The sequence below is a fragment of the Eucyclogobius newberryi genome, unplaced genomic scaffold (genome assembly GCF_026437365.1).
Source record: "Eucyclogobius newberryi isolate DKJ021-1_F unplaced genomic scaffold, fEucNew1.0.hap1 SCAF_17, whole genome shotgun sequence".
Lineage (NCBI taxonomy): Eukaryota > Metazoa > Chordata > Actinopteri > Gobiiformes > Gobiidae > Eucyclogobius > Eucyclogobius newberryi.
The window spans coordinates 28,058,630-28,083,385 of NW_027315801.1; the positions used below are offsets into that span (position 1 = coordinate 28,058,630).

The 24,756-nt window shown below is 40.1% G+C and overlaps 1 protein-coding gene across 1 annotated transcript in view; it reads left to right on the forward strand.

Annotated features, from left to right (window-relative positions):
- Positions 1-24,756, forward strand: part of opn7b (opsin 7, group member b) — a 51,646-nt gene that overhangs the window by 16,716 nt on the left and 10,174 nt on the right. The window contains exons 2-4 of the mRNA XM_072449779.1: positions 22,067-22,154; positions 22,840-23,002; positions 24,463-24,590. Of these exons, the coding sequence (XP_072305880.1) occupies positions 22,067-22,154; positions 22,840-23,002; positions 24,463-24,590 (379 nt within the window). The remainder of the gene's footprint in view (positions 1-22,066; positions 22,155-22,839; positions 23,003-24,462; positions 24,591-24,756) is intronic.

Sequence of the window (24,756 nt, forward strand, 5' to 3'; positions counted from 1 at the left end):
ACGCTGACATGTATTCTGTAATGATTCATTCTTAAAACAAAGTGGCTTGTGCCGCTCTTGACTTAATCTAGTCCGTAGAGTGGAAAATGTAAGTCTCTCTTTACTATGATAGACTAGTTGAGCTTGTGTTGGCTTGGAAATCAAGAAATGTAGGTCAATTGCAGTCAACACCAACAATAATTGATTAGATTAAATTGTAGTCAAGAGACATTTGGCCTCCGCTGGCAAAGATTGGTGGTTCAAGCCCAGATTTGACCATTGCATATGCAGTTCTGTCTTATGGGTAAAACGCTTCAACCCCCTCGCCTATGTATGACTGTAGTGGTTCGGGCTCTTGCCACAGATTGGCAGCCTCATCTCCACACAGGGCAGCTGTGGCTACCAGTACCTTACCACCCCCAGTCTGGTTGTGAATAAATAATGTAATATAAAGCTCTTTGGGTATTTTTAAAGGCAGCGTATAGATCCAATCGATTATTCTGATAAGTGTCTGGATGCTTCCTGGCTCCATAAAGTACTTTTACTTTACACTCCTGGGCAAATGAGGTATTACACTGACCTGCTTTTACGTTTGGTACAGACATTATTCAGCGAGTCTTTTCGAAGACTCTTTGAAGATCCAAAATATTCTCACTTTGAACAAGAACAACCACTGTATCGTTTTTGTAAACCTCAGCAGCCTTGTGCAGAACCAAACTTATCTCTGTATATAGGCAACATGAATCAACTTGGGTTGGAACAGACAGAGGAGTTTGTGTGTTGGATCAAAGAACAGACACATTCTGTAAAGATGTCAGGTGGGATAGCCTTTAAGCATATCTGTCTCTGAGAACTACAAGTAAAACACAGATAACCGAGGCAAGGAAGAAGTTAAATTAAGAACATGTTATAAAGCTAAAGCTGTGGATTATAAACACCTTCAAATCTTCACAGTCTATTGCAGTAGGACTATTTCTTCTCTTTGGTGGTAAAAAGTTACTGTTTCACCTCTTCCTCGAGGCGAACTGATAAGACACACAGCCACCTGCTTTAACACAGCCTAAGACAGAATAACTGTGCGGATCAAGTGCCAGCCTTGCAGTTAGTCGGTGTATTCAAGTGTGACTACATTGTACGCAAATCTACCTCCGTCAAGGATAGTTTCCATTGTGAGTTCTCTGCGTCTACATAATCAGGAAAGTAAATCAGAACAAGGCGTGCGGAATGGTCAAGGGTGACGACAGAGGCGCCAATCCTCTTAGCAGTGAGACAACATCGGAATCCAGCATTACACCTGCGGAATGAAATAGTTGCCAAAGTTGAGTCAGGGCTTTTTGTCATTCGAGAAAAAGTTCACAAATACTTTTACTTCAACAACCTTCTTTCACGTTGATATTTTCGGGTTGTTTTGAGAATTTTGTGGCAAATAATGAGTTGAATCAATTTTGGAATAAGGATGTAACATAAGAAAATGTGCGTGATAAAGAGGTTTCAAGGCCTTTGTACCTGTGTGTGGTTATAGTGTGGCGCTCTATCAAATGACACACTAGCCCGTTCATGTGATGACTTGCGCTGGGTGGAATTTCACATTTGTTGCTTAGGTAAGTCTGGGGTAAGGTTTTTGTCAGTGCGTGGTACCTCATGTGACTCCTAAGACCTTGAAAGCCTAAATGTGACTGAGTAGAGTGGCATAGGCTAACGGTGAATAATGGCTGTTATGGGAAGGACGTCTGGGACAATGCAAAACAGGTCGAGTGACTGACAACTCATTCACGGAGGGCAGAGCGCATTTTGTCAGTGTGTGAACTGAGACCTATTCCTGCCATACATGTGTTATACGTCCTGTAGTAGGGTTTTGCATTAACAGTACTGTCAGCGCTTCACTGCTTTGGTCGTTGCTTAAAATATCACACCCCCATCCTATGACCCCAAGGACTGAATTTGTTAACATTTTAGATTGTATAAAGTACTTATCTATCAGTCATTCTCCACTGTAGAGTTTTGCATGACGTGTATTTTAAGTATTATGTATTGTTTGTATTGTCATTGACCGCTGGAGTATCTTTACTTTGGCCTCTCAAGTTTTAGAACAAAAAAAATGTTAAAGAAAAAAACAATCTAACAGGATTTGACTTTGGCTCCATCTACTGGCTGCAGAAGGAATACGTAGATGAGAGAAACAAATGCTAGCTTTCCTGCAACATGCTAATGCAGCCACACAGTTGTAATGAACATGATTTGACAGCAGAAATGCTCAGAATGATGGGTTCAGTTTTTTATTAGATGAAGCATTTACCCCTGAACATAGTAATCCCTCCAACAATTCATCTTGACTTCATAGATATATCCACAGACATTTTTTTATAGACAATCTATAGGAGCTGTGGCAATAACATATTGATTTTCATTAAAAAAGAACCTATTTGTGTGAAAATAATCCCTGGTGCATATCCAGTCAAAATCAACTGTGTCGGGAAAAATAAAACAATACCAATAACAATGTTAATAACAGTGAAGCTTAGGTGTCTGACATTTAAAGGGATTTGACTGGATTAAAAGCATTTGTTTGTTACTGAAAAGGATAGATGTGCCAAGACAAGGAGTGTATTAAAGCAAAGTGTGCTCTGTTTATAACTCATATATATGTCTATCCAGGGATGTGTCTGCTGATGTACAGGTTTAATACCTTCAGTGAAATTACAAATGTGATCAAACATCAATACACCAAAATGAATGTACCATAGATGCATCAAGATACAACATTGGTGCAATCGATTCTATGTAACTCCTGCCTTCCTAAAGTTCAAACCAATTCAATTCCTAACATAACACATTTCAATAGATCCTACATGATAATGCCTCACACTGCTTCAGACCCTTAGTTGCCTCTAACAGTGAAATCTTGATTTCCAGATAATGTAACCCTATTGCTTATGTCCACGCACAAGACAAAACATACTGCTTTGAGTTGATTCGGTCTTCAGCTTGTTTTCCATCTCAAATCATGTGTTATGTCACATGTGTTTCTCCCAATGAAGGGGACAAGAAAAAGCAAGATACCCACGCAAAATGACCACTTACATTATTATCGGATAATGTGTGACATAACACATTATGCCCCACCCCCCACACACACACTTCCTGTTTAGGTTCCATTGAGACATGTAACCATAGACGGTAATCACTTCCATTATATTTTTGTCACACTGGTGAATGGGGTTGAACTGGTTTCAGATTTACTTTGGCGTGACAGTGAAGCAGCAGGAGAAGTGTTCCCATCTCTGTAAATTCACACTTCTAGCATTCTGTCATCCCAAATTTGGCTTTGATTGTTTTGCTTTTTCTTGTCAATAAAACATCACTCGTCACTTGCCGTTGTCTGGCTACACTTCTGTGTATTCAATAAAAAATGAGAAACTTGAAATCCCAAATGCACCAGTGCAAGACTTGAGAGCCCATGAGAGTTTAAAGTTATTGTAATTCTTCTCACACTTTATTACTGTTATGAAAAGGCACTATTTGTAGCTCAAGGCAAAAAGAGGGCCCTCTTTGATTATTCCCAGGCTCTTCTCCTCTCTAATACTGTATGTATTTGGTGCTAAAGGCAGAGACCCACTGTGGAGAGCGATACGAATGCCAAAGAATATATGTACATTTTAAAAGGAACTCCTTTTGCAGTCCAAACCATAGTCAATGTTTCCGTACAAGAAGCATATCATTATAAAAAGTGAACTTTAAAGTAGACTTAAAAAAAAAAGAATAATAATAACCAACAACGCCACCAAGATTAAACCTGGAAAAGTGAACACACAGGTTCGGTCTTGATTAAACAGAGGCAGATTCCAGTTATATGACAACAGGTATATTTTATTTAACAGTCTAGTAATTTGAATAAATAGTTTCACATACCAAACGAGCTCGTCTTCAGTTGAGGTAGTGACAGATTGTATGTTGATGTCACTTTATGCATAGATGGTAGACAACATTCAGTTATACAATAGGATGTAGGATGTTCCATTACAGGGCTGTTAGAAAACAAAGAAGAGCAGTCTCAAGTGAAACCAAAAACTCCCTTTATCAGGAGGTCCCGCCAGGTGGGCAGAATAGAATATAAAATCTGACTTCCCAAACTTGATTTGCAGATTAAGAATGACTCTTGGAGTCCAAACGTTGACTCCAGATGATACAACTAAATTTTTTCTACAACACCTGAATGAATTAGGGAACACAGTGACTTGTTTATGCACAGAAATGTCTTTTAAATGTTCCGTGTTCCGGGACCAAAATAGGGCACAGGCGGGTCCATAATAGATTACAGGGAGGCCCCCAGCACACACCGCGGCTCCAGAGTTACTTTACTTCATTACATCTCGAAATAGAGATTTGGTTATAGCTAACCCGAACACTAGGCTGTCGACAAATGTCTCCAGCTCAGGACGTACCACATTAGCTGCACAGGACCACACCCATGGACCCAGGAAGTGCGAAGGTCAGAGAATGATCAAAAACACGAAAGCGTTTTTTATTGGTCAACAGCCATCGCGATTAGCCAATAGCAACAACCCTAAGTGGCATCGTCTGCCCGCAGACCATACTGCCACACAAATGTTAAAGCGAAATAGTGCTGTACTGTTTTGGTCCACTATAATTACATCGTGAGTGTTTCTTGTCTTAAGATCTTTTTAATCAAAGGTCACAAAACTTCAAAAAAATCTCATTAAGTGCAATGACCAAGGAGTTCTGATGCAAAGAAACATCAAAGGCAACTCAACTGAATCTGAAACTTGTACATTGTGCATGAAAAAGAGCCTTAATGAGGAATGTGAACCCTCCGGTGTGAAGTATGGTGACACATAAACTCATAAACAGAGGCAGCCCTGGTGTCCCTCCCTCGCCTGTAACTCCATGTAAGCCGTGTAGCTCAAATGACTCGTGAAACCTCCACAGGCTCAGAGTATGGTACAGAAACGACAACAGTGCAGAGTGACAAGTTTGAACACTATTGTTAGTGAGAGTCCATTAATTACAGTTGACAGGCGTGGAGGGCTCTTCCCTGTGGCTCTGCACCAGTTTCAGTGACCCAGCAGAGTCCGGCAGTAGAACAGGAGCTGAAGAGCCACATAAGGAGCTCCTGCTGTAGCAACGGCTGCAAAAGAACACAGTGTTTGCATTCAAATGTCACCCTGTATCATCTGAACGCATCTGAAAGATCTATTTGTCTCATAATCTGAATAGCCCTTATGCTATCTTAGTATAACGCCTCTGCCCTCCCTCCACAACATGAAAAAGTGTTGATTTAGTTTGTTTTTTACATTTTTTTGTTTGTTTGTTTGTTTGTTTATTTATGTGTTGTTTTTAGCCTGTGCATTATCTTTGAGAGTAGCACTAAAGATTACTCCAGTCACTAAACAGAACTATGTATCCCATGATTTAAAACATACAGAGCATGAATGTTGAAAATACATTACAATAAATATAAAATGAATGCGGGCAGTGTAGTTACAGACAGAAGCTCCTGAGGCTAATCTGAAATAAACACTCCAGCTCATGTAGCAAACTAAAAATGTAATTATGCTTGAACTTTAAGGCTGAGCTGCATTTTGATTTCTCTCTGGTCCAAAAACAACAAGAGAAGTATTGAAATATATTGTGTGGGTGAAATTAGCATCACATGTTCATACAAGCTTTAGAGGCAATGGGTGGTCTGGATTAGTCAAGAAGAGGTTAAAAGGTGAACACAGAGCTGAAGACTTGTGTGTTTTCCTTGACTCCCTGTTCCAGATCAGAGGTCTGAGTGAGGGTCAGTCTGAGGCCTGGCCCGAGGAGACTCAGGTAAAACATGCAAACTTCCAGCACCTTCTGTTTAGATATGTCTCACTAATGCAGAGGGCTCGGAAAAGACAGAGGATTTGTATGTCACTAGAGGTAAGTTAAAGGAAATCAGCAGCAGCTGCACAACTCTTTTTATTTTTGATACATATTTGACATTTTTGTTGCTGTTCACAAGGAATCAATACAATGTAATGTTCTTTGCAACAAAAAGAGACACTTTGGCTGGAAAATATTTCTGCTATTATGCTTTAAAAGAGTCATTTTAAGTGGAGCTTCCCTTATAAATACAAATCATTTCCTATACAAACTTTCTTTTGCAAACATTTTCAGCACTGACTTTTGAACAAAAAACAGAACAAATACGTATCTCTCCAGATTCCCCTGAAGATAATTCCAGGTCGTGCAAAAAACGATGACCCAGATGACAAAGAACCTTCCCAAAAAACACAGCTCATCAGAATCAGAATTTTTTTCCCTTAACCTGGTGTGTAGCAGAAAATAAAAAAAAATGATATAAGTTTGATGAATGACAAATTGTGAATTTAAGATGACTTTATCAGTATCTCTTGAAGGCTATTCCTGGTCTGCAGCGGCCATTAAATAACAGCACAGGCCAATCAATCAATCAAAGCGTATTTCAGCACAGTTCATACTAAAAATGTGCTGTACAATCATAAACACACATTAGAATCACGATATAATATTAATCTCAAGACAAAAATAAAGCATAAATAATCACATTAGAATTAGTTAAAAATAGTAAACTACAGATTAAATTCCGTCAACAAAAAGCCCAGCTAAACAGAACCTTTAGCCTGGCTCTAAACACGGGCCTATCTCACGACCTCAGGGAAACTTTCGCTCCATAAAACTGGAATGCTGACTCCCCATGTTTGGTCCTGACTCCGGGCACCAGCAGGAGTTGCCACTGATCATAAGGTTATTCCACATTTATTACACACAAATGCGACTTTATTGTTAGTTAACTCTAATCAATCTGTTCAAGTTGACTTAATTTGCACTGTGTGCCTTGTCCACGTCCATGTCTTTGTCCACGTTATCTTGGACAGAACAGACTGATGCTGTTTATATGCACTGTGTCTTGGACCTGTCTCAACACAGTGGTGCACCTGTCTGACCATTGAATTGACTCGCTGTTGCCAACCCGTTCAACACGCCAAGTGAATCGGCTTTTCTCTGCATGTTGCATCTGCGGCCTTGTTTACGACACTGTGCTCATGTGGTAAAGCTCACATCCATAGCTCTCTGTTTTGAGTGAAATGTCAGGGAGCCAGCTGAGACAGTAAGTGCTCTGACTATGAAGCCGCAACACAAAGAAACAGGTTGCACAGGCATAAACTGAATCTCCTTTGGAAATGTTCTTCTTTTCTTCTGTTACTTCTCAAATTCTCCAAAACTGTAATGAGGAAATGTAATTCGGGATTTTTTTTGGGGTGGGCACAATGTTAGCTAGCCTGTTTAAGCCGCGGTTATTTTATTACTTGGTTTACGGATCCGCCGCACTTAGATTATTGATTTCTACAATATAAATAAAATCAATACTTAAAAAAATGTTTTATAAAGTACCGCCGACAAGGCAAAATAGTTTTAAATGGAATATAAAAAGCGGTATTAAGTCAAAAGACAAGAGCAATTTTTCCTGCGGGAGTCTGTGACGGAGCCGCACCTGTTTCCCTGTCTGCTGCGCTCCTTTATATCGCAAATATACATTTAAACCCGTTTACCACATTTTCTCCAGCGCATTTTGCCGTGACTAAGGCTGCACACTTAGAAGAGTCAGTTCTACCAATACAAAACACGCTAAATCTACTGTTACACTCACCGGCACGACGCGTTTCCCCCCCTCTTCTCCCGTGGTGCGTTTTTGGTAAACCCGGAAGAAAAAACATTTTGAAATTTAAATTATATTTATATTTACTTTACGTCTGCCTGTTCAATATATTTAATTTAACAATCCGTAAACCAAGTAATAAAATAACTGCGGACTTACAAAAATCACTTAATTAAATAACGTTCCATAACTGTTCTGGAGGGTCCGCCACCTGCTTGTTTCCATGGAGATGTTAGAATACCTCATTGCCAAGTATTGCAGAGATTATTATCAAATCATAAAGTTTTGTTATTTAAAATTGTTGCTCTAAAGTTTGCAGCTCTAGGTGTCCTCGATACACTCATATCCCACACAGAGCAGCGGGTTCCATCACACAAAGAGCCTCTTATGGAAATGCGAACATGCCCCTGGAAAAAAACTGCCTTTTCTCTGATTTTGTATTAATATTAATGTAAAATATATGTAAACCTTGTTTGTTAAAGCCCTTCTGGACGGACAATACAAGTACAGCCTTGGCTCTAAATGTTGCAATGTGTCACAAGTTTAACCCATTGTGCTTGGACATTTTCTAAATGTATTCCATTTTGTCCACAGTCTTATAAAAGGGAATTTTCCAGCTGCTTGATGTGCTGTACATACAAATAAAGCTGTAACCCTCTTATTTCCAGTCAAATCAATCATTCTGGGGAGCATCAGGTTCAGTTTATACTCCAAACCCACAAATAAAAAATACCCTAAAATAAAATGAAAAATGAATACAACTTTTATATGGATTCCGCCACAAAGCTTTTTAAAAAGTATAGTCAAAACCCAACAGATTCTAATTTTTTTAGAGTCAATCGGCCGATCCCTCCAGAAACCAGCTTTAATCATTTGTATTTTTAACAAAGAAAATCTAGGCGGGATTTTAAATCTGATTTTCTTTGTGCAGAGCTTGTCTCTACTTATGATTAGAATAAAACCGACATCAGAGTCCAAAACTTCAGAGTCTCAGCTTCACAAAGGCTCAGGCCAATTGTTTGTACAACAGAGAGTTCAGGAACAGCTTCAGTTTGAAATGGGGCTCATTATAGGCCCCAAGCAAAGGGGATTAATTTACATACTTATCCCTATCAAATACATACATGAATAAATAAATAAATTCATGTTATTGCTTCACGTGAAATGTTGTGGCATTAAAGTTCTCTCTCAAGTAGTGTTTTATTGAAAGTAAATACCCTGAGGAAACGTACATTCTTACTGTGACAGGGCTCGCCTCTCCACAGATCTGTCCTGTCACCTGCTTATACTATGGAACATTTAAGAATAAGCAATAACTGTTCTTGCTCTCTTGGTAGTTAAGCAGGATGCTGCATCGGAAAGGCACTTTTAAAGTACTTCAAAAATATGTATTATGTTTTGATGCAATATTCAGGACCTGTCAGCACAACACTGTTATGTGAAGTATCAAGATTTTAAGGGGATTTGTGAGATTCTAAGGATTATAAAAGAAATGACATATTAAAGCACTTCTTTGTTTGCCTTTAATTATTTAGTTCATACTCAAAGTCACCCCGCCTCTACATCTGTGTCTGTGCTTCAAACACAACACATACATCATGCTGTTGTGACAAAGACAAATGCCCTGTGTGGAACGTAAATGGAGAGTCCTGTGTTTGCAACGGTCGAGCGATGGAAGGTGGAAAGATGGAGAGGAGTGGATCAGAACCAGTATGATAAAAGAACCTCCAGTGAATGTTAATGTGCGGCTGTCAACTAGAGATGGGGAGGGAATGGCTCGAGAGCAGGAGGTGACTGCATAACAGCAAATTTGCATGAATGAGAGTCAGGAATCTGATTGGTCCAGGATTGGAGACTAAATAGATGGATTGTTATAAATCACATCTGTTGTTGGACAAGATCCGAGTATGCAAACAGCAAAGGACAAAAAATACAAGACACTGTTGTTGATGAGACTTTTTGCAATTCCAGGTGTTAGACAAACATTTGGACTAAAATTATACAAGAATGCTTCAGATATCACAGACAACATCACATTGTTTATTTTGTTTACTTCAGAGGTAAATCCTGTATTCTTTGAGATATTTGGAAATCACAGCAGTCAAGTCAAAAGAAATTCTTGGCTCATTGGAATATCCAAAATGCAACTGACAGAGAGAAAGACAAGCCCGACCTTAAAAACACACCATGCGACTCATGTTCAGAGTAGGATTTCAAACAGAACTTCCAAACTTCAACTATGAATTCATTGTTTAGAGACAGAAGAAAAAGACTGATGTGTTTAATGGGGAGTTGCGTCAGCTTGTTATATTTTGGATGCATTGCATGTGCTGAAATGGCCCTCTGGCTGTTCAGTCTGCTACTGTCCCAGAGCACTCTGAGGTGTGTTATGAAGAATAACATGGAGTCAAGAGCTCTCCAAGGCACAATCACAATAGACATAGGCCTATTTTCTGCTGTATGCTCAAGATTTTTGATTAAACTGATACCATAACACCATTATACCACTTATAACTAAACCTCATTGAAGCATGAACAAATCCAATATTATTATTATTATTATTATGATTCAGTCTAAAAAGTTAAAACCTTAACTAATACTCTTATACTAATTCCAAACCTTAATAAAGTAGTTACTAAGCCTGAATCATTCTTAATAAATTGTATGTTCATTATGAATTAAGTCTTTGTTTATGCTTTGTTAAGACAAATGTAGGTGTATTTATTATAAAGTGGTACCAAAGATGGATTAAAGAGTAAAATAATATTTTGTAATTGTGCATCTTGCCATGTATCTTCCTTGGTTATTGATGAGGAGTCTGATCCAGCACCTGTCTGAGGTGTGGTGCACAGCTAACGCTTTATTATACTTCATAACACCCTTTTCCCTAGCTTTTATCATTGTTATTACAGCTAACGCTTTATTATACTTCATAACACCCTTTTTCCTAGCTTTTATCATTGTTATTACAGCTAACGCTTTATTATACTTCATAACACCCTTTTTCCTAGCTTTTATCATAGTTATTACAGCTAACGCTTTATTACACTTCATAACACCCTTTTTCCTAGCTTTTATCATAGTTATTACAGCTAACGCTTTATTACACTTCATAACACCCTTTTTCCTAGCTTTTATCATAGTTATTACAGCTAACGCTTTATTATACTTCATAACACCCTTTTTCCTAGCTTTTATCATTGTTATTACAGCTAACGCTTTATTATACTTCATAACACCCTTTTTCCTAGCTTTTATCATAGTTATTACAGCTAACGCTTTATTACACTTCATAACACCCTTTTTCCTAGCTTTTATCATAGTTATTACAGCTAACGCTTTATTACACTTCATAACACCCTTTTCCCTAGTTTTTATCATTGTTATTACAGCTAACGCTTTATTACACTTCGTAACACCCTTTTTCCTAGCTTTTATTGTAGTTATTACAGCTAACGCTTTATTACACTTCATAACACCCTTTTTCCTAGCTTTTATCATTGTTATTACAGCTAACGCTTTATTACACTTCATAACACCCTTTTTCCTAGTTTTTATCATTGTTATTACAGCTAACGCTTTATTACACTCCATAACACCCTTTTCCCTAGCTTTTATCATAGTTATTACAGCTAACGCTTTATTACACTCCATAACACCCTTTCCCCTAGCTTTTATCATAGTTATTACAGCTAACGCTTTATTACACTCCATAACACCCTTTCCCCTAGCTTTTATCATAGTTATTACAGCTAACGCTTTATTACACTCCATAACACCCTTTCCCCTAGCTTTTATCATTGTTATTACAGCTAACGCTTTATTACACTCCATAACACCCTTTTTCCTAGCTTTTATCATAGTTATTACAGCTAACGCTTTATTACACTTCATAACACCCTTTTTCCTAGCTTTCATCATAGTTATTACTGGTTACCTCAAATGGATTCATAGCACCTCATGCAAAGGGCTTTCTATCTAAGGTTGGGATAATAAATCAAAATATTGCTAATGGTGATTAAAAAAGGCAGATTAATTGCCATTAAATAGAATACAGCTACGTATTCAGGATGTTCTTTTCTCGATTATTACTGGTTTCACTTATAACAAAGATATTCTGCTGTTCAAACATAGAACATCAATGTCTTTCAACCCAATTCTGCTATATCTGACTTTTCTTTTAAAAAAAACGTGAAAAACTGAACTAACTCATTTCAAACTGTTTGCAATAGTCCGAAGATATTTCATACGTTGTCACACATTCTGAGCCTCTTCATCAAAAGCACTCGTCGCAGTGACTCATCAAGTGCTTTTCACAACTTTCAGAAGATTGAGTGAGTTTTGCCATCACAGACGCTAACAACAAATAGCGCACTTTCTGGTTTTCAGATCATTAAACCTCTGTATAATTACATGCAGAACACACTCAGTGGTCTCATTTTGACCTGCTGCTTTTACAGTACATCTGCACTGCCAACAAAACAAACTATGCTCAGTGCAGACTGTTTAAGTACAACAATTTCAAAACTGTCAGTAATTCTAACAGTTATTGTGACTTTATTATCAATCACAATTATTCCTAGAGCCACCAACCCTATATAGTACACACACCACTTTCGCTCTTCGTATGGATTGCTGCTTTGTAAGGGTCCATACAATACTCTGATTACCTGCTTTGCACACACGTCTTCAAGTGATTAGGCGATGACTGAGTAGCACCAATCTCCGTAGACCTAATACCGGAAGAGCATGCAGACTGAACAAAGATAAACCACTCTCCAGCACTCTCAGCATCAGCAGATAACCTCTTCTCTGAGGCCTTGAAGATGAACTAAAATTTAAACCGCATGTGGCAGGCTTTTCTTTTAAGAGACACAGATAAGACACGGAATAAAACTGAGTGAGTTAGTAAAAGATGGGCACGTCTAACAGAGAGCATAGGGGATGAAAGTGACATTGAAATGGAAGACCTTTAAGTGCTTCTCTTCAGCTTGGTGCTTGTCAGATGCAAACGCTCAGATTTGACAGAGGCATAATATTTGAGCAATAAGTGCCAAAATAGAGGCATCAGGGCAGTTCATATTACAGCCCATCGACGGCAGTGGCACGTCGTGTTGACGATAGGACATTGATGACTTGAAAATGTGACGAGCAGGAGGCAAAGAACACCACCTGGCACCACCACGTCTCCTTTCTCACACAGCTCTGATGAAAAGGTTTTAAGCAAATGAGAAAAAAGGCCTGCTGTTCTACACGAGCAGCGGTTTCTGAGGGAGGACAGTTTCACATCCCACTACAGTATTTCAGCTAAATCTCATCAGATGAGTGACAGGAGAGTGACAGCGGAGCGACAGGAGAGTGACAGGGGAGTGACAGGAGAGTGACAGGGGAGTGACAGGGGAGCGACAGGAGAGTGACAGGGGAGTGACAGGAGAGTGACAGGGGAGTGACAGGAGAGTGACAGGGGAGCGACAGGAGAGTGACAGGGGAGCGACAGGAGAGTGACAGGGGAGTGACAGGGGAGCAACAGGAGAGTGACAGGGGAGTGACAGGAGAGTGACAGGGGAGTGACAGGGGAGCGACAGGAGAGTGACAGGGGAGTGACAGGAGAGTGACAGGGGAGTGACAGGAGAGTGACAGGGGAGCGACAGGAGAGTGACAGGGGAGCGACAGGAGAGTGACAGGGGAGTGACAGGGGAGCGACAGGAGAGTGACAGGGGAGTGACAGGAGAGTGACAGGGGAGTGACAGGAGAGTGACAGGGGAGTGACAGGAGAGTGACAGGAGAGTGACAGGGGAGTGACAGGGGAGCGACAGGAGAGTGACAGGGGAGTGACAGGAGAGTGACAGGGGAGTGACAGGGGAGCGACAGGAGAGTGACAGGGGAGTGACAGGAGAGTGACAGGGGAGCGACAGGAGAGTGACAGGGGAGCGACAGGAGAGTGACAGGGGAGTGACAGGGGAGCGACAGGAGAGTGACAGGGGAGTGACAGGAGAGTGACAGGGGAGTGACAGGGGAGCGACAGGAGAGTGACAGGGGAGCGACAGGAGAGTGACAGGAGAGTGACAGGGGAGTGACAGGGGAGTGACAGGAGAGTGACAGGGGAGTGACAGGGGAGCGACAGGAGAGTGACAGGGGAGTGACAGGAGAGTGACAGGGGAGTGACAGGAGAGTGACAGGGGAGCGACAGGAGAGTGACAGGGGAGCGACAGGAGAGTGACAGGGGAGTGACAGGGGAGCGACAGGAGAGTGACAGGGGAGTGACAGGAGAGCGACAGGGGAGTGACAGGGGAGCGACAGGAGAGTGACAGGGGAGTGACAGGAGAGTGACAGGAGAGTGACAGGGGAGTGACAGGGGAGTGACAGGAGAGTGACAGGAGAGTGACAGGGGAGTGACAGGAGAGTGACAGGGGAGTGACAGGGGAGTGACAGGGGAGTGACAGGAGAGTGACAGGAGAGTGACAGGGGAGTGACAGGGGAGTGACAGGAGAGTGACAGGAGAGTGACAGGGGAGTGACAGGAGAGTGACAGGAGAGTGACAGGGGAGTGACAGGAGAGTGACAGGAGAGTGACAGGGGAGTGACAGGGGAGTGACAGGAGAGTGACAGGAGAGTGACAGGGGAGTGACAGGGGAGTGACAGGAGAGTGACAGGAGAGTGACAGGGGAGTGACAGGAGAGTGACAGGGGAGCGACAGGAGAGTGACAGGGGAGCGACAGGAGAGTGACAGGAGAGTGACAGGGGAGTGACAGGAGAGTGACAGGAGAGTGACAGGGGAGTGACAGGGGAGTGACAGGAGAGTGACAGGAGAGTGACAGGGGAGTGACAGGGGAGTGACAGGAGAGTGACAGGGGAGTGACAGGAGAGTGACAGGGGAGTGATGAGTCTTGTCGGGTTTAACTGTACTTTGCAGAGGTTCTATGCTCTTTATTACCCCTGACCATATTAATATATAATATAATATATAATAATGTGTAAATAAAACTAACAATTATATTTATTCTAAAACCAGAAGAACATTTTCAGTTAAGAACACGTTTTGTGAATGCCAAACATGTTCATAAGAAGCCCTTAAGTGCACATTTGTTCATAAGAATACTTCATACAGACTTGTTCTGCGCTGGCCCAAAACTAGGGAAGCTCCAGAAAGTTTACACATCTCTTCCGTGGACTTGTGGGGACATTATTTTACATTCTGGTGGTAAAGGGGAAACAGAAAAAGGGAATAGATTACTGTTGATATGTGAATAACTGCTTTCAAATATTCAGTCCGTCTTTCCCAGATTCTCTCATTTCCTCTCATTTGTCTTTCATGCTTCCCTGTGTTAAACCCTTTTCCCATAAGTCACACTGCTGCTAATAAGTGAGTCAGTCGCACTATTTAATAAGCCTCAGACTGGGAAAAAGAGGGCTAATATGATCCAAGCCTCCATAGAGCTGTATTAGATTTCATGCATGCTGTAGGTCAAAGTAATGCCACTTACACGATTTACACTGTTTTCCCTGGACTCTTTTCCCGATATTGTACTAATATATGAATAATATATAATAACATTGTACTGACCTTCAACACTGTATAGATACAACCTTCAATTTATCAAAGTTACAACTGTGCCACCTGAACTCGCTATGGATTTAAAAATTCTATTTCAGCCTAAAGCCGATTAAATATGCTGCTTGTGGTGAGCGCTCACAAAATCCAGCAATTACAGAGGTAAGACCTGCTCCACTTTCATTGATTTGGGGGTTCGTCTGGCATTCACAAACTGCAGGTCGCGATCATTTATAATAAAAAAAATATCTATATAAATACCAAATTATAGTATTATCATCTAAAACACCAACAATCATTACAATTTGGTGGAGAACATGATACATATACAAAAAGTAGACAATGGGCGGGCAGTGGCACATAATTGAACAATCAGATCGATGAAGGGGAAGAAAATGCATTTAAAAAGACAAGACAAAGACAAGAGGAAGAGACAAAGAAGGGAGTAAAGTCTTCCTGGTCGAATTCACAGCTAGACCAAAGAGAATCATCTATTTATTGCCATTTACACATTCTAAATGATTTTGTTCTAAAAGAAAGAAGTGACTTACGTATGCAATCAATATAAAAGTAATCATTCAGAGCGCTGTGATCTTCTACATTGGAAGTAAAGGCTCCTTTGTCTTTTTGATAAAATAGTTTTACCGTATTCTTTGTCGAAATAACACATTTCTATAAAGGCTTGGCATCTGTGTCTCACTGTAGGCATTTTAATGAAACCCCACGAGACCAACTGGGACATGTGACTATTCCCTGAATGATCTCTTTCACCATAAGAGGCTGTTATGCCCTCTTTACCTCACCGCTTCTGCCATTAACATAGAATAAGATTTATCCTTGAGTCAAATGGCTTAGGGGTCACACCTCAAAAGCTCGCCAACAACTGCCTCATCGGGGGGAAAAATCAATGCGGGAAGTGTCTAAGACTATAGCAGATTACACTGAATCTGCCCCATCGACTTATCATTTCTCTTCATCCTGACTACGGACGTTTCTATTAGCAACACGCTGCTGTGACAGTGTGTGCGTGTGTGTGTGTGCGTGTGTGTGTGTGTGTGTGTGTGAGGATTGGTTATTGGTGTGGTTAAGTTGGCACTGTCAGAAGCGCGCCTGCTCACTGGAGATAGTGCGACCGGAGAGTTAACTGTAATGAGAAAACAGAGGATGAGGAGAGGACACGGAGGATGTGTTGTCTCAATGAAAGAAAGTCAATGGCAGCGTAATAGCAGAGAAGTGAGCGTCTCATTGCAGGGGTTGCCTTTACTGTATTGTCTGAGGTCCTTGAATTTAGTTTTGAATGTTCTTGAATCCTCTTTTCCTGTGTGTGTTTTTTTAATCTACAGGTGCTCAGGATTATTAAGTCTAAACATGCACACACGGGTTATACAATCCTTGTTATTGTTATTGGTGAGAAGTAATCCCTCTGAAAAGAATGGTACAAATACACTTAGAAGTCGATTAGATCTCGACTTGATGCTAGATTGTCTTTGAGGCTTGGCTTTTGGCTCCCCCACAGTGTAACAGACAGAATCAAAGTGAAGCGCAGCCAGCAGAGGGGAATGTGTCCAGTGGTCCAAACCTTATGTAAGAGAAACGTCAGTATTACTCCAAAGCCAAAGCTAATGTACTGTATGTAGCGCACACCAGCTCAGACTCATCAAACATGCATCAAGCAAATCTGTCCATCACATCTGAGGTATCAAAACGTGGCCAAGAATGTGGTGTGCGTACCATTTTTTTCTTTTTTTTTAATGAACTACTTAACTTAACTACTCACTTGTTTGACACAATTAGCATGTAGACAGTGAAACATCAGTTATGTCTTTCCAAATTGTCAAACATGCAGGATGTCAATGCATTTGGAAGGCAGTTGTTATGTGGGAAACATTGTGGGGACTGAAATCTAAATACATTGTCACTTTGTGGTTTCGAGTCCAATTACGTACGTTCAAGTTATCCGTTAATTAAGGCTAAGGTTAGGCAAGTATTTGTTCAGGTTTTGATCAGGCTCCAGGAAATAAATGGCCCAATAAAGGTCTTAACATTTTCCCCTCTTTGTTGGTATTTGAAAAGTATGTTGGAAAAACTGTGTCCGTCTCCATAACGTCGCCAAAGAATGTGGGGAAAAAACATTGGAACTCTGCAATGCTTGAACCTGTTAAAAATAAGGTCTGTTGCCAAAGCCAGGAACCTTCTGGCAGATCGCAGCCCAAGGCCCCGTGGCTCAGATGTAGGACCAACAGCCCAATGAACTCTTATATTCCCAGAGCGTTTGGCCTTCTTAACAACTCTCAAGGACTTGTCATTGTTCCACTTCATCTGCACTTATCTGAAGATGCTTGGTTGTAATTTTGTCCTTTATGCATATCACTGGTTTCCTGCTTGTGTGATATTTAATGTGGATGTTTATGGTACAAGCTTCTCATTTCCCTTCTATTTATCCATCTATCTATCCAAGCATAGAAACCTACTTTGAGTGTTTTATGGCATTCAAAAAACGCATACATTTTCTTCCGTAAATTAATACGTGTTGGTAGAATACAGCTTTTGTTAGTCAACTGAATAAGCATTTGCCCCTGAACTAGAAAATGAGATGGCGTCAGATGAAAGCATTACATCGTTGATCTTTTGAGAAGGTTCTCACAGTCACATTTCTTATTTTACCCCTTTTCATTCTTACTATTTACGAAAAAGCCTCTGGCGCAGTACGATACGAGGGATGCTTTCCGTTTGAACCAAAACTGAAAAATACCCATTGTAATCTGTGTTCACTCAAGCGTGTAACTTTTGACACGTTTTCCTCGCATCCATTTTTCTCGTATCCCCTGCTCTGTCACTCTCTTTGGCCATTTCCCTTTACTTTATTGCTCGGTGCTCGTAGTCGGTAAACTGTATGACACAGCCAGGCTTAAATTGTCAGAGACGTTCTCCACAATGATTAGCCCCAATTCTCCCTCTGAGCCGTGAACTGACTTAAGACTTTCCCTAAAGCCTCTCCTCTGACTGACAGGGTTATCCAAATCCTGTCTCCTCTAAATCTGATTTATGTGTATTTGTTGGCCTGTGATCTCATAAAGCTGCAGATCATTCTTGCCCTTTGCGCTCACATTACTGCCGGAAGGACTGGCTTCATAAAATGGCTTAAACAAATCAGATGAGATGTATTAGCATCTCAAAGCTAATAATGTAATGGCCCGAAATTGTTACGCTGCCACAACAAGATGTGTTTGGTCACTAGAGTGAAACAAACTTGAAACAAACTTGATTTCAGAAGGAAAACTAAGTTGAGGGGTAAATGCTCAACCCTTTGCATCATAAAGACAATATTGTAAGACATTTTGGACTGAGTTAGTACATAACACTTAACATTTCACAACATTCACATGCAGCTCTGTTAGTAGAGACAAGTTGATTCCTTTATCATTCTGTTATTGTGGGAGCAGCATGTGAGGAGGAAGGAAGTTTTGGGGCACTGTAAATTTGAAGTGACTTAACAACACAAAAGATTAGAGTAAAACAAAAACATGGTTGACGGCTATTTCGACGTAGCTCTTCTCAGCTCTTTGTGAGGAGGAGTTGAACAAAGGCCGGTCTGATTTGTTTATGTGCTTGGCGAGGCTTTTTATAGAGCAAATAAACTCTGTTCACATCTGTGTAGTGTAAACCTGCCTCAAGGGTCTAATAAAGAGCGTTCCATATTCACTTCCACTATCAGCAGACTCCCACTACTACTACTGTGTGCTGTGAGAACAGAAGATGATGCACACATAGTCCATTTATCACAGAGTCATGTACTAAAGATCACAATGATACAGTTGGATATAACTTGGGCTACTGTACATTGCACATAAAATGCAATGTTACAGAACTCACCACTGTGAGTAATAATAGAACAGCACTGCCTTTTGTTTGTGTATAATGCTCTAGTATCTGGTATTTTGCATGATTATCTAGTTTATTGCACATCAGATCAGGTATTCACCGTTTGAGGTCTCAGGACATTTTTATCTTACAATCCCATGGTATCAACAGAGACAGGAAAAAAGGCTTTCAACAACTTTACTTCTGTGGAACAAAACACAGAGGCTTTTTAGATTAAATAATTTTAAGCCTTTTAATGATTTTATAGCACATGTCAAGAACTACCTGCCGTGCAGATGCACTTGTTTTATATACTATTATTTCATATTGTATGTGTAAATGTGTTTTTATGTATTGTTTGTTGTTGTGTTTTAACAGGGAACCCTTCCCTGTGTAAAGAATGAATGAACAAATGAATGAATAATTGCATGCAATTGCATGTTATGTTATTTGGTTTTCAAAAGCATCTTTCAAATCAAACCACAAGCAGGCTGACCTAAATACTGAAGTTGCATAACACTCATTCATTTTTATCTGCGCATCCAACACATTTTGCCCCTCATTCCTCAGTCTCAAATGAGGAAAACAAGAATGTACACTAGTTTTTTCTTCAAAGAACAATTGTGATGTAATGAAGGCGCCAACACAAAAAAAACCTGTAGTTTGACCTGAAAAGAATTCCACAATGAAGTTCCGACTGTGTGTTCCTGCAATCAAATAAAGTAAGCAGCACATCCTAAAAGAACAATTCTGTTTTGCATTGGGTCCCACACGTATGCACACATTAAAAGCACACATTAAAAAGTAAGCTCACCCTAAACAAATTTGTGACGTTTTCAGTTCATTCTCCCTTTGAAGATAATCTCCAGGTTTACGGTAATAGGGTTTAAGCCAGGAGCAGCCACACTTAACCTGAGGTGATTTTACATGTCTTTTGTTAGCTTCCTTTAATGTGTCGTTCGGTGGAGTACATCGACAGGCTATGAATATATTTCCACATTTTTTTGCATGTACAGATCCCTTTGAAATAATTGCCTCAGCGCCTCAAAGTGTTGACAATGAAAGCTGTATTTGCAGGTGGTGCGACGTATGCAAATGATGGCTGCAAACGTTACTTATACATAATTGTACACACATTATAACTCCTCGATTTGGTCATTCAGCTTGTACTAAAATGAAGAGGATGTGGACGGATATTTGAGATACAAAATGTTCCATGCATAAATATATTTCAAATGTCCATGAGCTCTTTTGAATTCATCGTTGTATAAAGTTGTGTTGGTTATTACATACAGACGTGCAGTTCTGATGTAGATACAGACTGGGCAAAGACAAAGCCCCTCCCCCGGCATGGCTGAAATAAATATATATTTTGGGGTTGTTTTGAGGTACATTTAACACTAATAGAAGTTAAATTAGCATAATATGGGACCTTTACGTACATTTTACAGTGGATACTTTTTACACGTATTCAATACATTTGGGAGCAGGAATCTGTGCTATCTACATTTTTCAACAGGACTAAAACATTTTAGATCTGCTGAAATGGCTGAGGGGTTTATTTTGTAGCACATTCATTGAGACATCTTGCCTACATTTCTGCATTCCAACCCCATAAAATGACGCAAAAAATCTATCCAATGACAAATAATCAAGACAATTCTTCATCAAGATCACAATTTGATTTAATACTTTTACTTAAGTAGATTTTTATTTTAGTATTTGCTCCTGTATCTGTACTTTTACTTAAAGGTTGAATGGACGATTTTTTTGGCCCAAATCTGAGTCTTATTTCCTCGTGGCGTGGACTGCCGATTTGTCCTGCCACGTATCAATCATAAAACGCACTTATCGCTCACCTGCAGCCTCGTGCGGTTCGTCCCCACGTTTCCGCGTGCCTAAGCGCATGGATCTATCATAACATAGTTCCCTCAGTGTACGGGGCAAAATGAAGACGGAGAAAGACAGTTCGAGCTGACGCAGAAGTGGACAGAAATCTACGGGAGACGGGAGATGCGATGCGCTCCGTCGCGCTAATAAACAAACACATGTGTGTGTTGTATCAGTCCGCACGGGGGAGTGCGCATGTGCACTTCCGCCTGCGTTCTCAAATCGCCGAAAAATCGTCCATTGCGGCTTTAAGTAACAAAAGTAGTTTACAGTACCACTGATTTGGCCTCACAACATCCATTAAGTTAATTGTAGCAGAAACAAATCTAAATTCTGATAGTGAATCTCCTCACTGACTAACCCCAGGGTACATACCATACTCTAGGGTGGCTGCTGTTCAATTTCTGTAATATTATACACTACATAAAGAGTTCACAATGCTATAGGATGAATGATTGTGGAAGAGGCCATACATTGGAACGATATTATCGTTCCAATGTACTGTAATTGACTGGTTGGAAAATTAGTTATGTCCTGGAGTCAAAATAAAAGTTACTCACGTCACCTCCAAGAGAAAAAAAAGTAACATTTAAAATAATGAATGCATAGGACACAGGATAAGAAATTCAATTCCATTATCTAAAATTGGCTGCAAGACAGTGTAACATGTTCTGTTTTTCTTATGAAATGGTTTGCCATTTTACAATATATCAACTTCAAAGATAAAGGTGGTATTTTTTTGCCTTTGGGCAACTCAGATATACCCCTCATTCCATGGTATAATGTCAATTTATTTATTATTTTTTGGACAGCTGATTGAATTTAATGTGACACTCACATCCTGGAAAATAAATTGAAGGCACGAGAGTCCAATAGTTGACAAAGGGCAGTCTCACCGATTGTAAATGGTGTTTATCGGTCCTTCTCATTGACGCATATGTATTTGGCTGACTAATCCCTCCCTGAGCTTGGGAGAATTTAACAATTTAACTGAATGTAACCGCTTGTATATTCTGAGTGAGTCTGCTCAGTCTTGTTTGTTTGAAACGTCAATAGCCAAAGGGTGCATAAAAACATGACATTTTCTCTCTTTTTTCCAGATGGGAAATGCCTCTGAAACATTTATCCTTCTGTCCCGAATATCAAAAGACAATGACTTCCTTATGGGGACCATTTATACTGTTTTTGGTAAGTGACTTTTTAATATTAATAATAGCTTAAACGTGTATTCAATCAGTATAGTAAAAGTGATCAGCGTTAATCAGGCTCAGTGGTTTGAGTGTTCCCCTCACAAGCCCAAAGATTGGCACTTCAGATTTATAGCGGCTACAAGCTTCTAAAGCACATTACACATTAGGCATTATTGTTATGGTATTGACAAAAGCTCATCCATATTCATAAATCAGATCAAAATCTGTTTCAAGTCTGGTTTCAAGGTCAAACCAGTGCAGAAAGTACTTTATGCTCCATGATGTACTTTTTTCTCTGGTTAAGATAAGATAAGATAAGATACGACCGTACTTATGCTCATGTATGTTCCAAACCACTAAACTATAATGGTGGAAAGCAACATAAGTGATTTTTACTGTTGATACTTTTACTTACAGCTAACGTCAGATATCTGAACTTAATATTCCACTACAGTTTTAACTTTGAGCAAACAAAAATATAGATGTAAAAAGTCTAGAAACATTTCAAAATATATTTACTAAAAAATCAGGTCAATTCCTTTTCGAGAAATCAACATTTCACTCTTAAAGAACATTGTCAACTAGTATTTAAATATGTTTTGCAAAAGTCATTCTTTGTCCATGTATCTGTACTTTTACTTAACAAAATTGAGTAAATCTCTGATGTTGAATGATGCCCCCAGGCGTGCTGTCCATGCTGGGGAACAGCACTCTGCTGTTTGTGGCTTATAGAAAGAAGTCCACCCTGAAGCCGGCGGAGTTCTTCGTGATAAATCTGGCCATCAGTGACCTGGGCATGACCACCACCCTGTTTCCTCTGGCCATCCCCTCGGCCTTCGCTCACATGTGAGTCCCATTCACACCCTCTGGCCTGTTGATATCACACTCTCACTCACGGGAGCCAGGAGAGGATCGGCTGAAGACACTGGAGTAACGAAAGGTTATAAGACATGTCCAGAAAGTCTCAAAAGCAGATTGGTTAGCATCTTACTATTCTCAACCTAATCAAATTGCTATATTGATCGGTATGTTAAATTTTTGTGTTTTTTAATTTAATCAGTAATATTTTGTGCACAGTGGTACCAAGTAATACTACTGGGCTAATAATGCACGAACCAACATGGCAATGCTGATGGACTTTGGTCATTTTGAGCAGATTTACTATTTTTACGTGCACTTACTGTAGAAGCGCTTCGTGTATTTGAAGCGGTCAGTGCTTTTCTCTGACTAGATTTAACAACAGTTTTAATTCTCAACTTGTTGTGATGCTTTGACGATTCGCGTTTAATTATTTGTCATGACGTTACGGCTTTTCCCGACTGCTTTCAGCACGAGCCTGTCCAAATTGGTATAGTGTAGAGCTGAAATCAGAGTGTATCACCAGCCAGGTTAAGCTTGCCACACTTAAACTGTAACTTGAAATACTTGTTTGTGTCAGTGATAGTTTTACATGAGGACAGGTGATGTGAGAATCAGTTCCATATAATCTCTGTAATATCCTCTTCTCTGATACTGAATACATGCATATGGTGTGATGCGCAGGCATTCAGAGGTTTGAGACCTATAAGACCTTGTATTTCAGGCGAGCATCATTATTCATAATGGGCTGTCACTCATGGTCCATGGCGTCTCCATCTGCTCTGATCCCCTCAGCGCATGCGGCTGATTGCTGTCACTTGTGGTGGCGCTGGGTCAAATGCATCACTGCCCTTCTCACATCAGAGTATAAGGCAAAGTGAAGTGAAAAGTTACACAGGCTGACCATGAAAGAGAAAAGTAACTGAAGAAAAAAACGCAGATTTCAAGTTGTGGCCAAAGAACAAGCGAGATTTGATCAAGAGTGAATGTAAAATGTAAATATAGTGGACCAGACTACTAAAGGCAAGGCAAGTTGTTTGTAGAGCACAATTTGTACACTATGCAATTCAAAGTGCTTCACACAACAGGAAAAAAAGGCATTCAAATCATAAACCAGTAGTTACAGTATGTTGACTTATTTATAAGAGCAAATACTCACATATCCACTCTGTCATTTCTTTAACCAGAACATTACAAACGCAGGCCTGAAATGTGAAGAAAACATATTGAAATACAAAAGTGAGTGTTTATTGATGAGTGACAGGTGTAACAAACTTAAAGTGCATCCAGTCCATGGTCAAAAGGTTGCATATGTGGGCAGGTACAGCAGACAGTAAACACTGTGTGCTGAAAATACAAGAGAGAGAGAAAATGAGTACCGTAAATGCAATGTGAGCTTGTAAGTCTTGAACACACAATGATTATAAGTTTCTTTTTCTTTGCCTTAGGTGGTTGTTCAACAGAATCACATGCACTATCTATGCATTCTGTGGCGTCCTCTTTGGCCTCAGCAGTCTGACCAACCTCACCGTGCTGTCGAGTGTGTGCTGGCTCAAGGTCTGCTGCCCCAGCCACGGTAATGCCCCACCACCTACATCAGGGATGTCCAAACTTTTTTCACCAAGGGCCGCATTTTGAAACTTAAACGGGGCAGAGGGCCACAAACAACTTGACCATGTTGAATTTGTTGACGGACAAAGTGAATCATTCGAAATTTTGCATTTGATGTATTTGCGATGAGC